General features: G+C 48.7%; 2 protein-coding genes across 6 annotated transcripts; one reads left to right on the top strand and one right to left on the bottom strand.

Annotated features, from left to right (window-relative positions):
- Positions 1-1,250: 1,250 nt before the first annotated feature.
- Positions 1,251-13,163, top strand: LOC119326705. 5 transcript variants are annotated; one of them, XM_037600324.1, is made up of 4 exons: positions 1,251-1,614; positions 1,799-1,905; positions 11,423-11,506; positions 11,584-13,163. In XM_037600324.1, exon 4 carries the CDS (start codon positions 11,809-11,811, stop codon positions 12,946-12,948), a length of 1,140 nt encoding a protein of 379 aa, XP_037456221.1. In that variant the 5' UTR covers positions 1,251-1,614; positions 1,799-1,905; positions 11,423-11,506; positions 11,584-11,808; the 3' UTR covers positions 12,949-13,163. The 5 variants fall into 5 exon arrangements, with proteins under 5 accessions (XP_037456221.1, XP_037456224.1, XP_037456223.1 ...); XM_037600327.1 differs by having other exon boundaries at positions 1,251-1,704; positions 11,431-11,506; XM_037600326.1 differs by having other exon boundaries at positions 1,251-1,704; positions 11,428-11,506.
- Positions 1,973-5,465, bottom strand: LOC119326704 (disease resistance protein RGA5-like). The gene is made up of 3 exons (XM_037600322.1): positions 5,047-5,465; positions 4,578-5,010; positions 1,973-3,496 (listed from the first exon to the last, which is right to left on the bottom strand). The coding sequence occupies exons 1-3, from the start codon at positions 5,375-5,377 to the stop codon at positions 2,449-2,451; spliced, it is 1,812 nt and encodes a 603-aa protein (XP_037456219.1). The 5' UTR covers positions 5,378-5,465; the 3' UTR covers positions 1,973-2,448.
- Positions 13,164-15,385: the final 2,222 nt, after the last annotated feature.

The following is a 15,385-nucleotide window of genomic DNA, read 5'->3' as shown; positions in this document are numbered from 1 at the left end:
ACACACCCGCTTGGGTTGTAATTTATTTTAGAAAATGTATAGCAAGATGCCATTTTCATCCAAAGAGGTTAGTAACACAGGGCTCCGATGCATAACCAAAGAAAAGAAAATGAAAAAAGGACGATATGATGAAGGCGTGGTTTGCGACTTTGCGTCACTTGGTCACTTTGAGTCAATGACCACCAGGACTGAAATATAATCCATAAAGCTAATCGAGAGGAAGGCCGGACATGCTGGCAGCTACATCAGGCTTGAGTGGGATGGGCATGGCAAACCTAAGAGTTAGTGGTCTCAATCCTATGGTGATCGCCACACTCGGACAAGGTGGAGAAACTACGACGAGTAGAAGGTCACATCGCCTTAGCGGTCGCCCTGGCGTGACAATGTGCCACCGGAAATTGGCCTGGGGTGAGCAACCTCGATGATGAAGGCATATACCTCCCTCCTTGTAGCGCCACACCACTGTGCCCGAGGTTGTCCAATCCACATACGAACGAGTCAACTACATGGCCGGCACTAACAGGGGGTTGTGGTCCCTCTTGCACCTCCTGGATGGATTCAGCTACCCAGGATAGTAGATCGGTGGGCTGGCTCGGTGCCAGGCGGCAGCGTGAGAGGTTGTTAGAGGGAGAAGGAGGCGGGCCACATCGTGGCGGGGAGAGGAAGAGGTTGGCAACGCTGTGGATGAGAGAGGAGATGGTGGGGAGAGGAGTGGGCGGGCTTTGCCATGGCATGAAGGTGAGGTGCCTGGGAGATATGGCGACGACGACGCTATGGCGGGGAGATGAGATGCGGGCGACACCCGGTGGCTGGTTGGATGTGCGAGGAGAGTAGGAGGCGGCTATGCGGTGCGTGAGTGAGGAGAGGAGTGTCTGCTTTTTTCCGTCAAGAAAAGGAGAAAGGAGCACCTTCTATATGTTGACATCAATGCCACATAACATAACAAGTCATTTTTTTTAGAGAAGTACCAACCAAATGATCATTGTGTAGCCTACAATTTTAAAATCACCAAAATCAGGATGCGGCTCACGTTGTGCCATTAAGGACAGTATAATTAAACCTAATCCGAACTCTCTCAGCGATTCGCGTTTTCGCCGTACGTTTTTCGATCTGACAGTTTCTGGCCATCAGATCACATCTGGGAAGCAATCTGCGCCGCACTGTACGATATCTGGCCCGACTGTGGCTGCTGCTCCAGGCGCCGAAACGAATGCCTCTGGTGAATTGGGCCCTCGGCCAGCCCATTCTAGGATCGTGCGGGGAGTTGCTAAAAAAACCGCCCACGCGAGCCGCACACAAGCGAGAAGCGACCGCGTCCAGATTGATGCAAGGCACACGAGGAGCAGCCTGTGTGTGTCCGTCGATTCAATCCACCGGAGGTGCGGGATCGAGGTAACTCGATGGGCGGGCTGGGATCGACCGCTGCGAGGCGCGCACAGGAGCAGCCGATGTGCGTCGGTCGATTCGATCCACCGGAGGTGAGGGTCGGAGGCAAGTCCATGGGCGCGCTGGGATGGACTGGAGGAGCGGGATCCGGCTCCAGCCGATGGGCTCCAGCACGCGGTTGGATGCGAGGTGCGCGAGGGATTAGAGGAGGCGCGCGGGTGAAGAAAGGTGGGTGCGAGGGCGATAATGGCGGACGCCTCCTCTGCTAGAAACTGCTTCTTTCTCTCTTGAACCACGCAATCATGGCATTCATGGCTGGTAATGTGGCAGTTCTTTCCTATGCCCTTTGGTACTACTACTATATAATGCTTTCTCCCCTGCCACTGTTTGCCGACGCTCTGTACTCCGACAGGAACATTGCTATGGTACGTCTGGTGGATTGATTTGGGCAGATTCTGGAGCTTTGTGCTGTGGATTTTCTTGCTCACCAGTTCATAATCTCAGATGGCTTTCGGACAGGTAACTACACTGCCACCCTCTCAAGCCTTCTTCCTCTCTCGTTAGAATTCAAGTGTTTTATCATTTTTCCCACAAAAAAAAAGTGTTTTATCATTTATTATCCATGCTTAGAAGTTTTTCAGTTCACGCATGATGCACCTATGAGCGAACTCTGATGCATCACATGCATGATTTGTTGTGTTTCCCCTGATGTTGGTTGATGAACCAAATCAAAATTTCTCTTGATTAAATTAACACAAAGCCAGACACATGCAAAAACGATCGAAAAATTGCACAAGTAGGTCCTGAATTTATGATAGCTCAGTGCGTGCGTGTTAGTCGTGACTTGAGGATATTATAGCTTACTGTTCAGGTTGTTCTATAAATTAAGAGAGAGGACATATTCTCTTGCTTGTTGATTAATCCAGCATCATTGGAAAAACTATTTGTATACTGGTACTACGTACTGAATATTGCTTTCAGTTATTGGTTTTAAGATGGAACATTCTTCAGAGCCCTCATCTCTGACGTGCACTCATGGAAACAATTGCCTGTTTTTTTCCCTCACGTTGTAAAAACGGTTAAGGTAGCTGGTTTGCACAACAAAGGTGCAATAAATGGTTGTATTCCCATAGTGCATACATACTCGATGAGAGATGAGGGCTCCCCCGATCGCACTCTAGATAAGTGTATAGCAAATGATGCCAAGGTGGCATCTCTGTCTTCGTCATTGTTGTTAAAGCAGTCCAGCGAGAATCGCCGAACCGTGTCTGTGCTCAAATGAGCACCACCAACTGTAACAAAGTTACCTTTGCTCGACAAAGAATTGATGAAATCAAGAATTACACCGTGAACGGTGCAACCCTCTGGCTGGTCATCATTGTAGTTGAACACAGGCTGAATCAGTCTCCTGATGATGAGCTCTTTGAAGTAGAGCTGCCCTGTCTCCCACAAGCTTTTTTCGTCTCCTGTTTCTTTACCTCCATTTTCTTCATATCCTATGATTTCACCTCCTTCAACTCTCGTTTCTTCTCCTCCATCACGTCTTATTTCTTGAGCTCTTCTTTCATCATCTTTTCGACGGATAAGTCTTTCAGCAATCCATAATCGTATCAGACGGTCCTTCTTGATGGTGCAACCTCCTCGAAAGACACTTAGGTACAACAAGCAAGACCTCAGAGGCAAAGACAAAGCATCATAACTCATCTGCAGTGTCTTCATAATCCCATCTGATTTGGAATATTGCTCCACTGATGAAACAACAGATATCTCAGGCTCTGGTAGTTCTTTGCATTTTGCTGCTAATAAGCCAGCTGCAAGAACTAGGGCCAATGGCATGCCACCACACATTTTAAACATGTTTTTGGTTACTTCAGCATGATCAGCCGGCCATTCTTTTTGCCGAGTTAATTTTAGGTATAATCTTGCAGACATCTCCTCGTTAAGTGGCTCAATCCGATAGATATCCATTGGACGTACAGAACAATGTTGAGCAACAGCACTGATGCATGTTGTTGTCAATACCCTGCTTCCATTATTCTCGTTGGGCAAAGCAGAATTGATAATTTTCCAAGCCTGTGTGCTCCATAAGCCATCCACTAAGATGAAATACCTGACATATTAAATGACAAATCAGTATAAGCTACTATGACAATTCAAAAAGTAAGATAAATATACAACTTCACATACATAGAAATTCGCAAAGTTACAAATATCGGACGATTCACTGTTAATCGCTACTCAACACTGACCGAGCAGCTACCAGTTACCGTTTTGGTTTTCAAATTGATTTATGTAACTTTTTTTACATGAAATTGATTTATGTATGCATGTATCGATTTCTATTGCAGATTCCCTTAGAAACTTCCACGATAACCATGAAACAGAAAACATACACCATCTATTGGCTGATGTCGAGAAATTTCTATCCCAAAACAATTTTCCTACTACGAAGAAAATGAGAGGGTTGTCGAATATTGGATTAAGGGTATATTTGGTTTGTGACCAAAGTGTACCCTGTCAATTTTTCGGCTCTCGACCATGATCAAAACATTGATCTTTTTTTAGATGAGGTCATACTAGAGCCAGGGACATTAGGGTGTGCCACCTAAAAAAAATCAGCATCAGACATATGCTGTTGATTTGACCAAAAAAGCAGTATAGATACATTAATAAAAAAAAACTAAATCTTCGGGTGGACCGAGGGCCAAATTTTTGGCATGGCAATGCTCTTTTGCCAACTCTAGCTCATTCTTTTAGCCAATGTTGGCCAATCCATAGGCAAGAAAATCCTTTACCAAAGTTTGGATAATCAATCTTTTGGTATGGCAGCCTTGGACAAAAACCAAGCACAACCTAAGATGAGAAGATCTAAGTGAATTTGACTACTTTGTAACAAAAGAACACCCAAGTATTGCCACCTGGAATTCGATCCTTGGTAGGCTGGGTGTACAACCACCCCTCTAACTAGTTGATTCTCTTCCCAAATGAAGTTTAATATATAAAAGTTCAGATGCCTAAGAAGTACATACTACGTTGAACAAAACATATCTACCATTACGAGTGCTTTCCTCAAGATGTATTCTGGGCTGGGTACATGGTTTATTTCCCGAAATTTCAACTTCCTACTAAATAAAACACGTCAAGTCAAGAAACCTAGATAAGGAAGAGGTAATTAAACTGCAAGGCAGTACCTCTTTGTGGCGAGGTACTTCCAAAGCTCAGTGAGGAGTTTTTTCAGATCCTGGGCTGCGCCCCTTCCACGCCTAGGATCAATCTTCAGGTTTATTTTCTTTTCTGCAGAGGGGTTTACTTGACAAAGTATTTCCTGCACAGTCTCCGTAATGGATGGTCTCCGGCCAAGAGTAACAAAAGCTCGGCACTCAAAGTTCCCTTGAATCTTTGAATAAACCTCCTTGGCAAGAGTAGTCTTACCAAGGCCTTCCACCCCGAGGATGGAAACCACCTTCCGCCTCTTCTCATGCTCACCAGTGAGATGCTTGACAAGCTCATCCATTGGAACTTCCATCCCGACAAGGGCAGTTTTCTCCTCGAAAAGTATATGTGAATCAACTGTAACTTGGGCGTGGCCGGGTAAAGAAGCAGGATCACGAAGTTCAGACGGCACTTCAATAACAAGACCGTATCTTTCACAGAGCTCACGCGCGTGCTCGATCCGGGCCTTGAATCTTTTCACTTCATCTTCTAAATCCAGTAGTTGGCCCCCTGTGTTTGGCATCGCCGGCACCTGATCGATCCAGTCCTCGATGTCGAAGACCAACTCCCTCACAATTTTCATCCACACTTGGACTTGCCAATTCATCTTACTTGGCAACACAGCCACTTGGCTGAAACTCTCCAAAAGAATCATAAGATCCTTTTGTAACCCTTCAATTACAAGGGCGCAATCCTTTAGCTTGGTGAGCTTGTAGACAATAGAGTTCACTGATCCTGCCGAATAGCTCACCATGGGCTGGCCCTCCATGATCTGCATACGTGGCTGAGCGTCAGCAAAACACAAGAGCGAGCCAACTCTCAAAATAGACAATTTAAAAAAGAACTGCCTAGTCTATTGAACAAGGAATTCATAATGCGTCAAGATTTGTAAGGATTAATCGATGAAGTCGACGTCTAAATTACCTGATATCTCAATTCTCAGCCAAAAAACAAAAAAACAAGGGCGTAACTGAGAATTGCGAAGGGGACCGTCCGCGGTCGATCGAGGAGAGAAGAGAGACCTAGGTTTTATTTCTTTTTTTGAGTAAGAGCATCTCCAGCCACGCCCCCAGAAAGGCCTTCTCGGCGATTTTTTCGCGCCGGCGCCGAAAAGACGACCGCCTAGTCGCGTTCTCAGGAGCTCGATTTTCGCCGGCCTGGGCCGAAATCATCGCCGGCGGACCCAGCCCGAACCCGACGCGCTAGGGGGCGTCCGGGGCGCCGGGCGAATCGTTTTTGGCGCGAAAGAGCCGCGGGCCCGCCGAGTCAGTGACACGGGGGCTTCGTCGCCCTCATCGCCTCGGTTCCCGCGGGAATCAATGCCAAGGCTGCCGCCGACGGTCAGCCTTGCCATTGATTCCTCACGGGCAGCGCGTCACGGGGCGGCGCGCCGACGCCTCCCCTCCCGCGGGCGGTGTACACACAGGCGCGGTGTACACACGGGCGCGGCTATATAAGCCGGTGGCCTCCCTCCAGCCACACCAAGCCCTAGCCGCCGAGCTCTCCCTCTTGTGCGCCGCCGCCGAGCCCTCCCTCTCCCTCTCCCGTGCGCCGCCTCCGAGCCCTCCCTCTCCCTCCCCCCCTGCCCCGATGGTCAAGCGTTTCCCATGGGCGCAATCCTTTAGCTTGGTGAGCTTGTAGACAATAGAGTTCACTGATCCTGCCGAATAGCTCACCATGGGCTGGCCCTCCATGATCTGCATACGTGGCTGAGCGTCAGCAAAACACAAGAGCGAGCCAACTCTCAAAATAGACAATTTAAAAAAGAACTGCCTAGTCTATTGAACAAGGAATTCATAATGCGTCAAGATTTGTAAGGATTAATCGATGAAGTCGACGTCTAAATTACCTGATATCTCAATTCTCAGCCAAAAAACAAAAAAACAAGGGCGTAACTGAGAATTGCGAAGGGGACCGTCCGCGGTCGATCGAGGAGAGAAGAGAGACCTAGGTTTTATTTCTTTTTTTGAGTAAGAGCATCTCCAGCCACGCCCCCAGAAAGGCCTTCTCGGCGATTTTTTCGCGCCGGCGCCGAAAAGACGACCGCCTAGTCGCGTTCTCAGGAGCTCGATTTTCGCCGGCCTGGGCCGAAATCATCGCCGGCGGACCCAGCCCGAACCCGACGCGCTAGGGGGCGTCCGGGGCGCCGGGCGAATCGTTTTTGGCGCGAAAGAGCCGCGGGCCCGCCGAGTCAGTGACACGGGGGCTTCGTCGCCCTCATCGCCTCGGTTCCCGCGGGAATCAATGCCAAGGCTGCCGCCGACGGTCAGCCTTGCCATTGATTCCTCACGGGCAGCGCGTCACGGGGCGGCGCGCCGACGCCTCCCCTCCCGCGGGCGGTGTACACACAGGCGCGGTGTACACACGGGCGCGGCTATATAAGCCGGTGGCCTCCCTCCAGCCACACCAAGCCCTAGCCGCCGAGCTCTCCCTCTTGTGCGCCGCCGCCGAGCCCTCCCTCTCCCTCTCCCGTGCGCCGCCTCCGAGCCCTCCCTCTCCCTCCCCCCCTGCCCCGATGGTCAAGCGTTTCCCCGGCAATGAGGCAACGGCCAACGGTTTCGGCCGCCGCTCGCTGCGCGAACAGGAGTCATGGCTCCTGTTCGAGGCCAACATCCCGGCGCCACCGGACATGCGCGCCGGGCCGACGGGATGGAGGCTCAGCAACGGGGGAGTGCCATTCCCCCGTTGCCCGACGTCGTGGCGCGCCCTGGCTACTTCGCTGACGAGGTTGAGATCGTGGGTGCCTCCCTCAACGACGAGCAGCACGCCCTCCCCCAGTACGCCGCCGACAACCACGCGGCGTGGGCGGCGTACTTCGAGCGTCGTCAACAGCAGAGGCTGAAGTCCACCTACGGGGCGCAGGTGGTGGGTGGCACGAAGAACAGCGAGGGGCGCCACCTGTGGTGGGGCGTCCCCGGCCGCACGCTCGAGGGCGTGCTGACGCACCTTGAGGGCGGCAACAACCCACCGCTGTCATACCCTCCCCCGGCGAGGACGGCCGCCCCGGCCCATCGCCGACGCGTCGGGCAATGGATGCCCAGGAGGTTCGACTCCTCCTCGTCGTTCTCCTCGCACTCCTCCTCACGGGCTTCTTCGCACTTCTCCGGCTCTCCGGCGCTGCTCGGCGTCAAGGCCGAGCCCGCGGCGGAGACGCCGCTCGGCCAGCGCACTCGCAGCGTCGGCATCGTCATCAACGAGGGCGGCCGGTGCGCCTCCTCGTCGGCTCCTCCGCGCTTCGTCAAGCCAAAGACGGGGTCGGGGCTAGCACCGGTGAAGACGGAGCCGGGCCTCCCCGCCGTGAAGACGGAGCACGACGACGTGGAGCTCGACGACGACGCGGCCTTGGAATGGGCGCGCAAGGACTCCCCGAAGATGGCGAGGGAGCGCCAGTGCGCCGCCGGGGCCGCGACGAAGGAGGAGTCGTCGTCATCGAGGACAGCGACGACGACGACGCGCCGCCGCCACCAGTCCGCGTTGGTGACGCCGGTCAGGGGTCCACCAGGGACGACCGCATCAAGGAGGAGAAGGCCGCCGACGACGGCGGCGAGGATGGCGGCGACGACCCCGACTACTCGGCGCTCAGCGATTTATTTTTTTAGTTATATTTTGCTATGTATCGCCGAACATGTCAATATATGCCAAGGTTTGCCGAAATTTAGCTGTGTTTAACCGAACTTTGCCAAACTTTTTTTTTTGAAAAAATTATGCGCATCTGGGGGTGGCCATGGGGCCGGCGACTGCGGACCAACTCACCCTCGGGCCTTTTTTTTCACCGGCTCACCCCCAGGCGGCGATTTTAGGCGCCCCCTGGGGGGCCAATGGCAGGAGATGCTCTAACAAGAGAGAGACCTAGGTCGTCATGGTCTCATGGAGACTAGAGGAGGCGGACGGATCAAACTGGCCACGGGCGAGAAGGGAGGGGGCATATTATCCGAAATCACTAGTTAAGGAGTACTCCTTGTGAAGATTATTCCAACTTCTCCAGGTTGCGACAAGTGGCGTGTTGCATGTGCGCCACTTGTCGCAACCCGGAAGTTTTTCTTTTTTCGTAGATCCGTTTATTCAAAACGTTTTATCTCTTAAACCGTGCGTCCAAATCTCGAACCGCTTTTGCCGTTGGATTCCTCGCGTCGAGATCTTCAAAACTAGATCCCATGTTGATAGGTTTTGACGAACTTTTTTTCGCGAAAAAAACCGGACGAAAAAACCGAACCAGGAGCACGGGTTTTTTCTCTTTTCGAAAGAGGCACGTCCGTCCCTATGACGAAATCACAACCGTGCCTCTCGCGGAAGCAAAACCGTGCCTCTTGCGAAAAAAAACAGAAAACGCATTTTTTTTTGTTTCTGAGGAGGCACGGCCGTGACTCTCGCGGAAGCACAATCGTGCCTCTCGCGGAAGTAAAACCGTGCCTCTTGCGAAAAGAAAAAAAAATAGAAAACGTGTTTTTTTCGTTTCCAAGAGGCAAGGCCGTGACTCTCGTGAAAGCACAACCGTGCCTCTCGCGGAAGCAAAATCGTGCCTCTCGCGAAAGAAAAAAAAACGCGTTATTTTTTCATTTTCAAGAGGCACGGCCTCTCGCGAAAGCACAACCATACCTCTCGCGAAAACAAAACCATGCCTCTCACAAAAAAAATGTGTTTTTTGCGCAAAAAAATGTGTTTTTTGCGCAAAAAATAATTTCGATTTTTTTTGTCGAAAAGCTAGGGAAGACCGGTGGAAAACCAAAACGTCAAAAAAAACAGAAAAAAAACTGTTTAAAAGCCGAAAACGTGTGCAAAAAAATAAAAAAATAAAATCCGGAGGGAGCACCCAGAGCGCGACACGTGGCAATGGCTGAGAGCGCGCCAAGTGGCGCTGATCGTTACGAGGCTTCCGAAGGAGCGCTTAGTTGCTCGCCGTATTATCTATCGGTGCTGCAAGCCTGCAAGACTTTATCTAATGATGGGCTGGTAGTGCGGCAAGCCTGCAGCTAGTAACTAGGCCCACTCAAAAAACAAAAAATCAGTAAGTAAGATAGGCCCACTCAAGTTAGTTGAGAAGTATATAATTGAGAAGTAATTGAAATCAAATAGAACAATGTGTACATAGAGAGCAATGATCCAGCTAATTAACTTTTGCAAACTAAGATCTATTTGATGTGTTAAGATATTTTCGTACAAGTGAGGAACGCTGTCTTTACCTTCATTTACACTAGATCATGATGGCGCGCGTTGCCGCGCCCGTCTATTTTTGAAATAGATTATGGATAGTTTTAGTTGATTTGCACGTTGTGCGGTAGTAAGCGAGGAATTGTCATCGGCAGCCACACCCTTCCATCACGATGATGAACTGCCGCACCCTTCATGAAATATATGAGACGATGTTAACATATTACAATTTCATAGAAGTCCTAAGTTCTTTCATGTTTAGATATCTTCATAAAAAGATAAGATAATATGATATTTGAACTAATTCCTGCCAGAGCACCACACATCTTGACATCTCGTGATCGTACATCAAGGGTTTTCAAAATCAGGGATTTATCTCATACTACTACATAGCATGAAGCACCTTGATATTTATAATAGGTGCAATTTTCCTTCTAGAAATATAAGCATATTCATGCTCTGAAATCTATCTCTATATTTGATAAAATTAGGCCGCATCAACATTGACTGTAACAAAGCTCGAACAGTTCAAATTGCAGTGCATCCAGTTTATAGCCCTAGAGAAATCTATCACCATTTCCAAAGCACTGTCCACAATGGAGATTATTGCAACCAGTTGGCACCTGTAATGAACCTGAAGATGAGCTTTACGATATCAGAAAATGAGTTTCTATAACCTGCATATTCAGGAAAGGAAAAGGTCCCAAACAATCATCATAATATAGTTATATAGGTACATTATTTATTGGCTATAGTTTCACATATCTGTACGGATATTTGGCTAGCTACATGTTTATGTGACTGTATGAGATAATGAGATGCTCTGTTTGCACTCAATACTCGTCAGCAAGCATGTACTACAGTTTATGGGCACCATGTATATCATCAATATTAGATACTCATCAATATTTGACACGGATGTGCACGTATGTTCATAACAGAGGTCGTGTATTACTTTCATTCTAGTACATATATAATGGTGTACGAAAATAGTAGAACTTGTAGCAGTATGAAAATGCCAAACCTGTGAGTCTGCGACCTATGAGACAATAAATGTATAATCCCTAACTTACAATTCTACCCAACACGGGCTAGACTATACTTGACATGCCCAGAAACCGTACATAGTAGTCCACATCCAAATTTCAGAATGTTCTTTCCTAATACATATAGCTACACTGAAACACATGTGTAAAAATTATTTGTTGGTTCCTTCATGAATTGGCGGGTTGCTGGGTATGTGGGTTTCGTACAAGGGCCTCTCTGCTGTCTGCGACAATCAAAGGAGCTGGGCAATGCCTTGCTATCGACGTGAAGCCTGAAAGGTCATCAACGAAATGCTTTTGTTTTCCCTGTAATCCCAACATTTTTCAGTTCATGCTTCTCACCGGTGAAACATTATTTACGCTCATTACAACAGTGTTTCGTCCTCTCGGGGTTATTTGCGTGCACTGGAACAATGTCCCCTCGAGAGGATATATTAGACGTCATTTTCTTTCTCCCTTTTCTCTAAATCTAGTGCTTGTAAGTGTTCTACAGGGGATGTGCTTGATTTGTTTTTTGATTTATCCAATCTTCTTTAATGGTATCCTTGCTAATCTCGCTGTAATTATGCTCCAAATCCTAACTGTTAGCACGGAGTTCATTGTTCTTGCCACTTATCTTTTCTCCTCAGGATAGCAGCAAGTCAGGTCAGCATTCAGCACAATTTGGAAGGTCAGAATGCAAAGCTCTCATTGCATTCAGCACAATTTGGAAGGTCAGCATGAGTTCCTCATATGCAACTTTCAGATTTGTCATGTACTTAAAACTATTAACCCCTTCCTCTACTTTCAGGAACACCATGAATATTCGTTAGCCTAGTTGTTTGAAATAATGATGCTTCTTCATGGAATAAAGGCAGATTCTAATAATGCATTTTTAGAAGGCAGCTCCACAGGAATGACTCTGCACATTGTGCTTCACTATTTCTAAGAATATGTTGCGCGGGCCTTTTCTTTTCAGGATTGTAAAGACTAATGTTGGTCTGCAACTGAAACAAAATGTCGAAACATACTATGAATGAATTTTGTCCTAGTTCACGGCATCGGGGGATTGGTTCTGCTGAGATACCTGGGGGCTGCAGAGACTGCAATCGATTCTTTACCAGAGGAAATCGGAGAACTAGGGCAGCTGGAGACCCTGAATTTGAGGAAGACAAAAATGCTGAGCACTTTGCCTACTTCTATAGCTAAACAGAAAATGTTGGCACATCTGCTAATTGACGGCACCGTCAAACTGCCTAGCGAAATCCTGAAAATGCAAGGATTAGAAGAAGTATCAACTGTTGGTGTCTACAGTAGCAGGACAATCGATTCAGTGGCAGAGCTCTTGAGGAAGTCGGAGCGGCTGAGGGTCCTCGGCATAAGATTGGATGGGTCACACTTATCTAATGATAACGAGAGTGTCAGGACTTTCCTCATGGAGGTTACAAGGTCTAATAAGCTTACTTGCCTATCACTTGATTGCCTCAATTTCGGTTTGCTTGACATACCGCTGGAGTTCCCTCCATCTGATCAGCTCCGAAGATTTGAGCTGAAAATCTCGGTTCCAGTCCTCGGACGGACTGCACACAGGATGGCCTCTCTTGTCAGCGTTACCCACTTGGATATTGAAATTGTTCGATTAGAAGATGAAGCTGTCCGTGCCCTGGGAGGTTTGCCTCATCTAGTCCTTCTCAAGTTAGTTTCTTCAGGTGGCATAAGATTCAGCTCACAACTCAAATGGAACCCAGAAGGCAGGTGCAAAGTCGGCGTGGACCATGGCTTTAAGTGTGTGAAAGTATTGTCGCTCATATGCCGATCTGGTGGGACGGAGCTGGAGTTCACACCAGGAGCCATGAAGGAGCTACAGAGGCTGACGCTCGACTTCAGCGCACGGGAAGCACTGTGTATCTATGGAAATTTGAGTTTTGGCATCGAGCATCTCTCTTCCCTCACACGAGTCCATGCCATGATTAGCTGCAAATCTGTTGTAGCTTCGGAGGTAAATACTGTGAAGGATGCGATACGAGAACAAGCAGGTAACTTGTCTAGCAAACCCACAATCGAATTCACCACAATAAATGAACACATGATAATTCCTGATCACAAAGCAAAGACAGCAGCAATTTCCCCTAAAATTTGGTTAAACGGGTGTATCAACTTCAGACAAACTGCCTAGTATTGTAAGAGGTCAGGATGGAGTCAATTTTAATCACATGTGGCTGAAGCACTCATGCACAACAGGACACGCGACTTCGTCTTCTTCTCAGTAGTACTATAAGTAAAATCTTTTACGTGTTGTAACCTGCAAGGTAGTGGTATGTACCTTTTTTTCGAAAAGGAGGATTTCCTCCTGCCTCTACATCAAAATGATGCACGAAGTCATTTTATTGATCTTAAGTTTCAAAACAAAGTCTTTTTTTTTTGAGGGGTACGCCAAGAGCATACCTAAGCTTTATAGAAGAAGGAAATATTTACATGAAGAGTTTTCAAGAAGAAGGAAATATTTACAAGAAGAGTTTTCAGGCTCGCGCCACACTCCGACGGAAACCAACAATACCCCTACACCCACACTACCCGACTACTCACACAACTGATGTACACTCTGAGCTCCTGCTGCTAAGCAAAGTCGCAACTCGTGATAAATCCTTGTCGATAGCTCCCATTCATTGATTGTGTCTCTTCCTCCAAATACTCGCCCATTACGTTGCTTCCAAATACTCCAACAAATCAACATGACCAAAGAGTCAAACCCATTTCGAACTCCCTTTGGCATGCTCTTCCGGGATCTGGGCCACCAGTCTTGCAACCGCTCCGAGGTCAAAGGCACAAGCTGCAGGTCTATATTGGCCCACCTTAAGCATTGGACCCACATCTGCCTCGAGTAGACGCACTGTAGCATAATATGATCAACCGAATCCTCCTCCTGATCACACAGAAAGCAGACCGACGTGGCATCTTGCAACCCATGTCGAAATCGTCTGTCAGAAGTCCAAAGTCTGTGCTGCAGGGCCAGCCACATGAACAATCTACATGCCAGTGGGGCCCAACACTTCCACAGCCCCTTAGCGCATCCAAGTTTAATAGCTCCCTCGTTCATGATCCGGTACGCCGAGGCTGCCGAGTACTGGCCCGCGGCATTCCACTTCCATATGGCCTGATCACCCATGTTAGGATCCAAGTTCAGCTCGCTAAGGGTCTCCCATAGGTGAATAAACTGCATCAGTCCATCTGTGGATAACTCACCCTTGATATCGTTGATCCAATTGCCTAAGAAGAGGCCCTCCCTCACCGATCTTCTGTTCACCGTCTGGGTTCTAACCTTCCCAGTCACCAGCGGAGCAATCTCAGCAATTCACATTCCATTGACCCATCTATCCTTCCAAAACAGCACTCGGTTCCCATCTCCAACTTTCCAGTGAACCAAACTGGCAAACGCAGCCTGCATCTCTTTGTCAGCGGACATGGCCAGACCGTGCCACGGCTTTGAGGTATCCGTTCGCCTGAGCCATTCCCATCTAAGGCGGAGAGCGATGCCTTGCGTACGAAGATCGATGACGCCCAATCCCCCCAGCTCCTTCGGCCGATAGACACGCTTCCAAGCAACCAGACACTTGCCCCCATGTATCTCTTCTGAACTAGCCCAGAAAAAGGCTTTACACCCTCTGTCAATGCTATCTAGCGCCCACTTCGGAGCATCCGCCGCAATCAGATGGTGAATAGGCCTCGCCCTAACCACACTGTTGACCAGAATCAGTCTGCCCGGCCTGGTTATCATACCTCGCATCCACCCTGGTAGGAAGTTCAGCACCACATCCACCAGCGGCTGCCATTGGTTACAGGTGAGTTGCTTAATCGAAAGCTGGAGCCCTAGATATTTGCACGGAAAACCCTGAATCTTCCAAGGGAGAGCAGCTGCGACTGTCTCCGTGTCTCCCTCTCCAGGTCTAATAAGGATCGCCGAAGTTTTTTGGTAGTTGATTTTCAGCCCCGACGCCTCCTCAAAGATGTGCATCACCTCCTTTACAAACTCAAGGTCCAAGGCAGTCGGTCTGATGAATAAGACCACATCATCCGTGTAGATAGATAGCCGCTGCAGAGGAGTGCATCCGGGCATTGGGCTAAGAACTCCCATCTGTTGAGCACAGATGATAAGGGCCGAGAGAGCATCCATCGCAATAACAAATAGAAGAGGCGAAATTGGGTCCCCTTGCCTTAGCCCACAAGCGTGAATGATTTTCTCCCCCACACTGCCATTGAAGATCACCCTTGAGCTCGCCGTGGAGAGCAGCGTGGCAATGAGCTCTCTCCAACACGCCGAAAAGCCCTTCGCACGGAGCACCTCAAAGAGGAAAGGCCAAGACAAAGAGTCAAAGGCTCTCAAAATATCCATCATCACCAGGACACCTTTTGCTTTCCTCTTGTGCAAGTTCCTCGCCACTTGGCGCACTAACATGAAATTATCATGTATGCTCCAGCCTTTAATGAACGCCGATTGGTTCATGTGCACCAGCTCTCCCATACGTCCACTCAACTTGCCCGCCAGCAATTTAGCACTGATCTTGGGTATACTATGCAACAGACTAATGGGCCTGAAGTCACCAATCTCCGAAGCA

Source organism: Triticum dicoccoides, chromosome 6B (genome assembly GCF_002162155.2).
Source record: "Triticum dicoccoides isolate Atlit2015 ecotype Zavitan chromosome 6B, WEW_v2.0, whole genome shotgun sequence".
Lineage (NCBI taxonomy): Eukaryota > Viridiplantae > Streptophyta > Magnoliopsida > Poales > Poaceae > Triticum > Triticum dicoccoides.
Note: the sequence above shows the minus strand (reverse complement) of the source record. Positions and strands in the feature narration are given on the sequence as shown.

Bases quoted from the DNA above. Each gene is read 5' to 3' on its own strand.
- LOC119326704 (XM_037600322.1), bottom strand. From the start codon at position 5,377: ATGCAGATCATGGAGGGCCAGCCCATGGTGAGCTATTCGGCAGGATCA. The intron at 5,011-5,046 runs GTGAGCTCTGTG...TTGTTATTGAAG, and splicing joins GGCCCGGATCGAGCACGCGC to TGCCGTCTGAACTTCGTGAT. The intron at 3,497-4,577 runs GTACTGCCTTGC...TTAATATGTCAG, and splicing joins AAGTACCTCGCCACAAAGAG to GTATTTCATCTTAGTGGATG.
- LOC119326705 (XM_037600324.1), top strand. From the start codon at position 11,809: ATGAATTTTGTCCTAGTTCACGGCATCGGGGGATTGGTTCTGCTGAGA.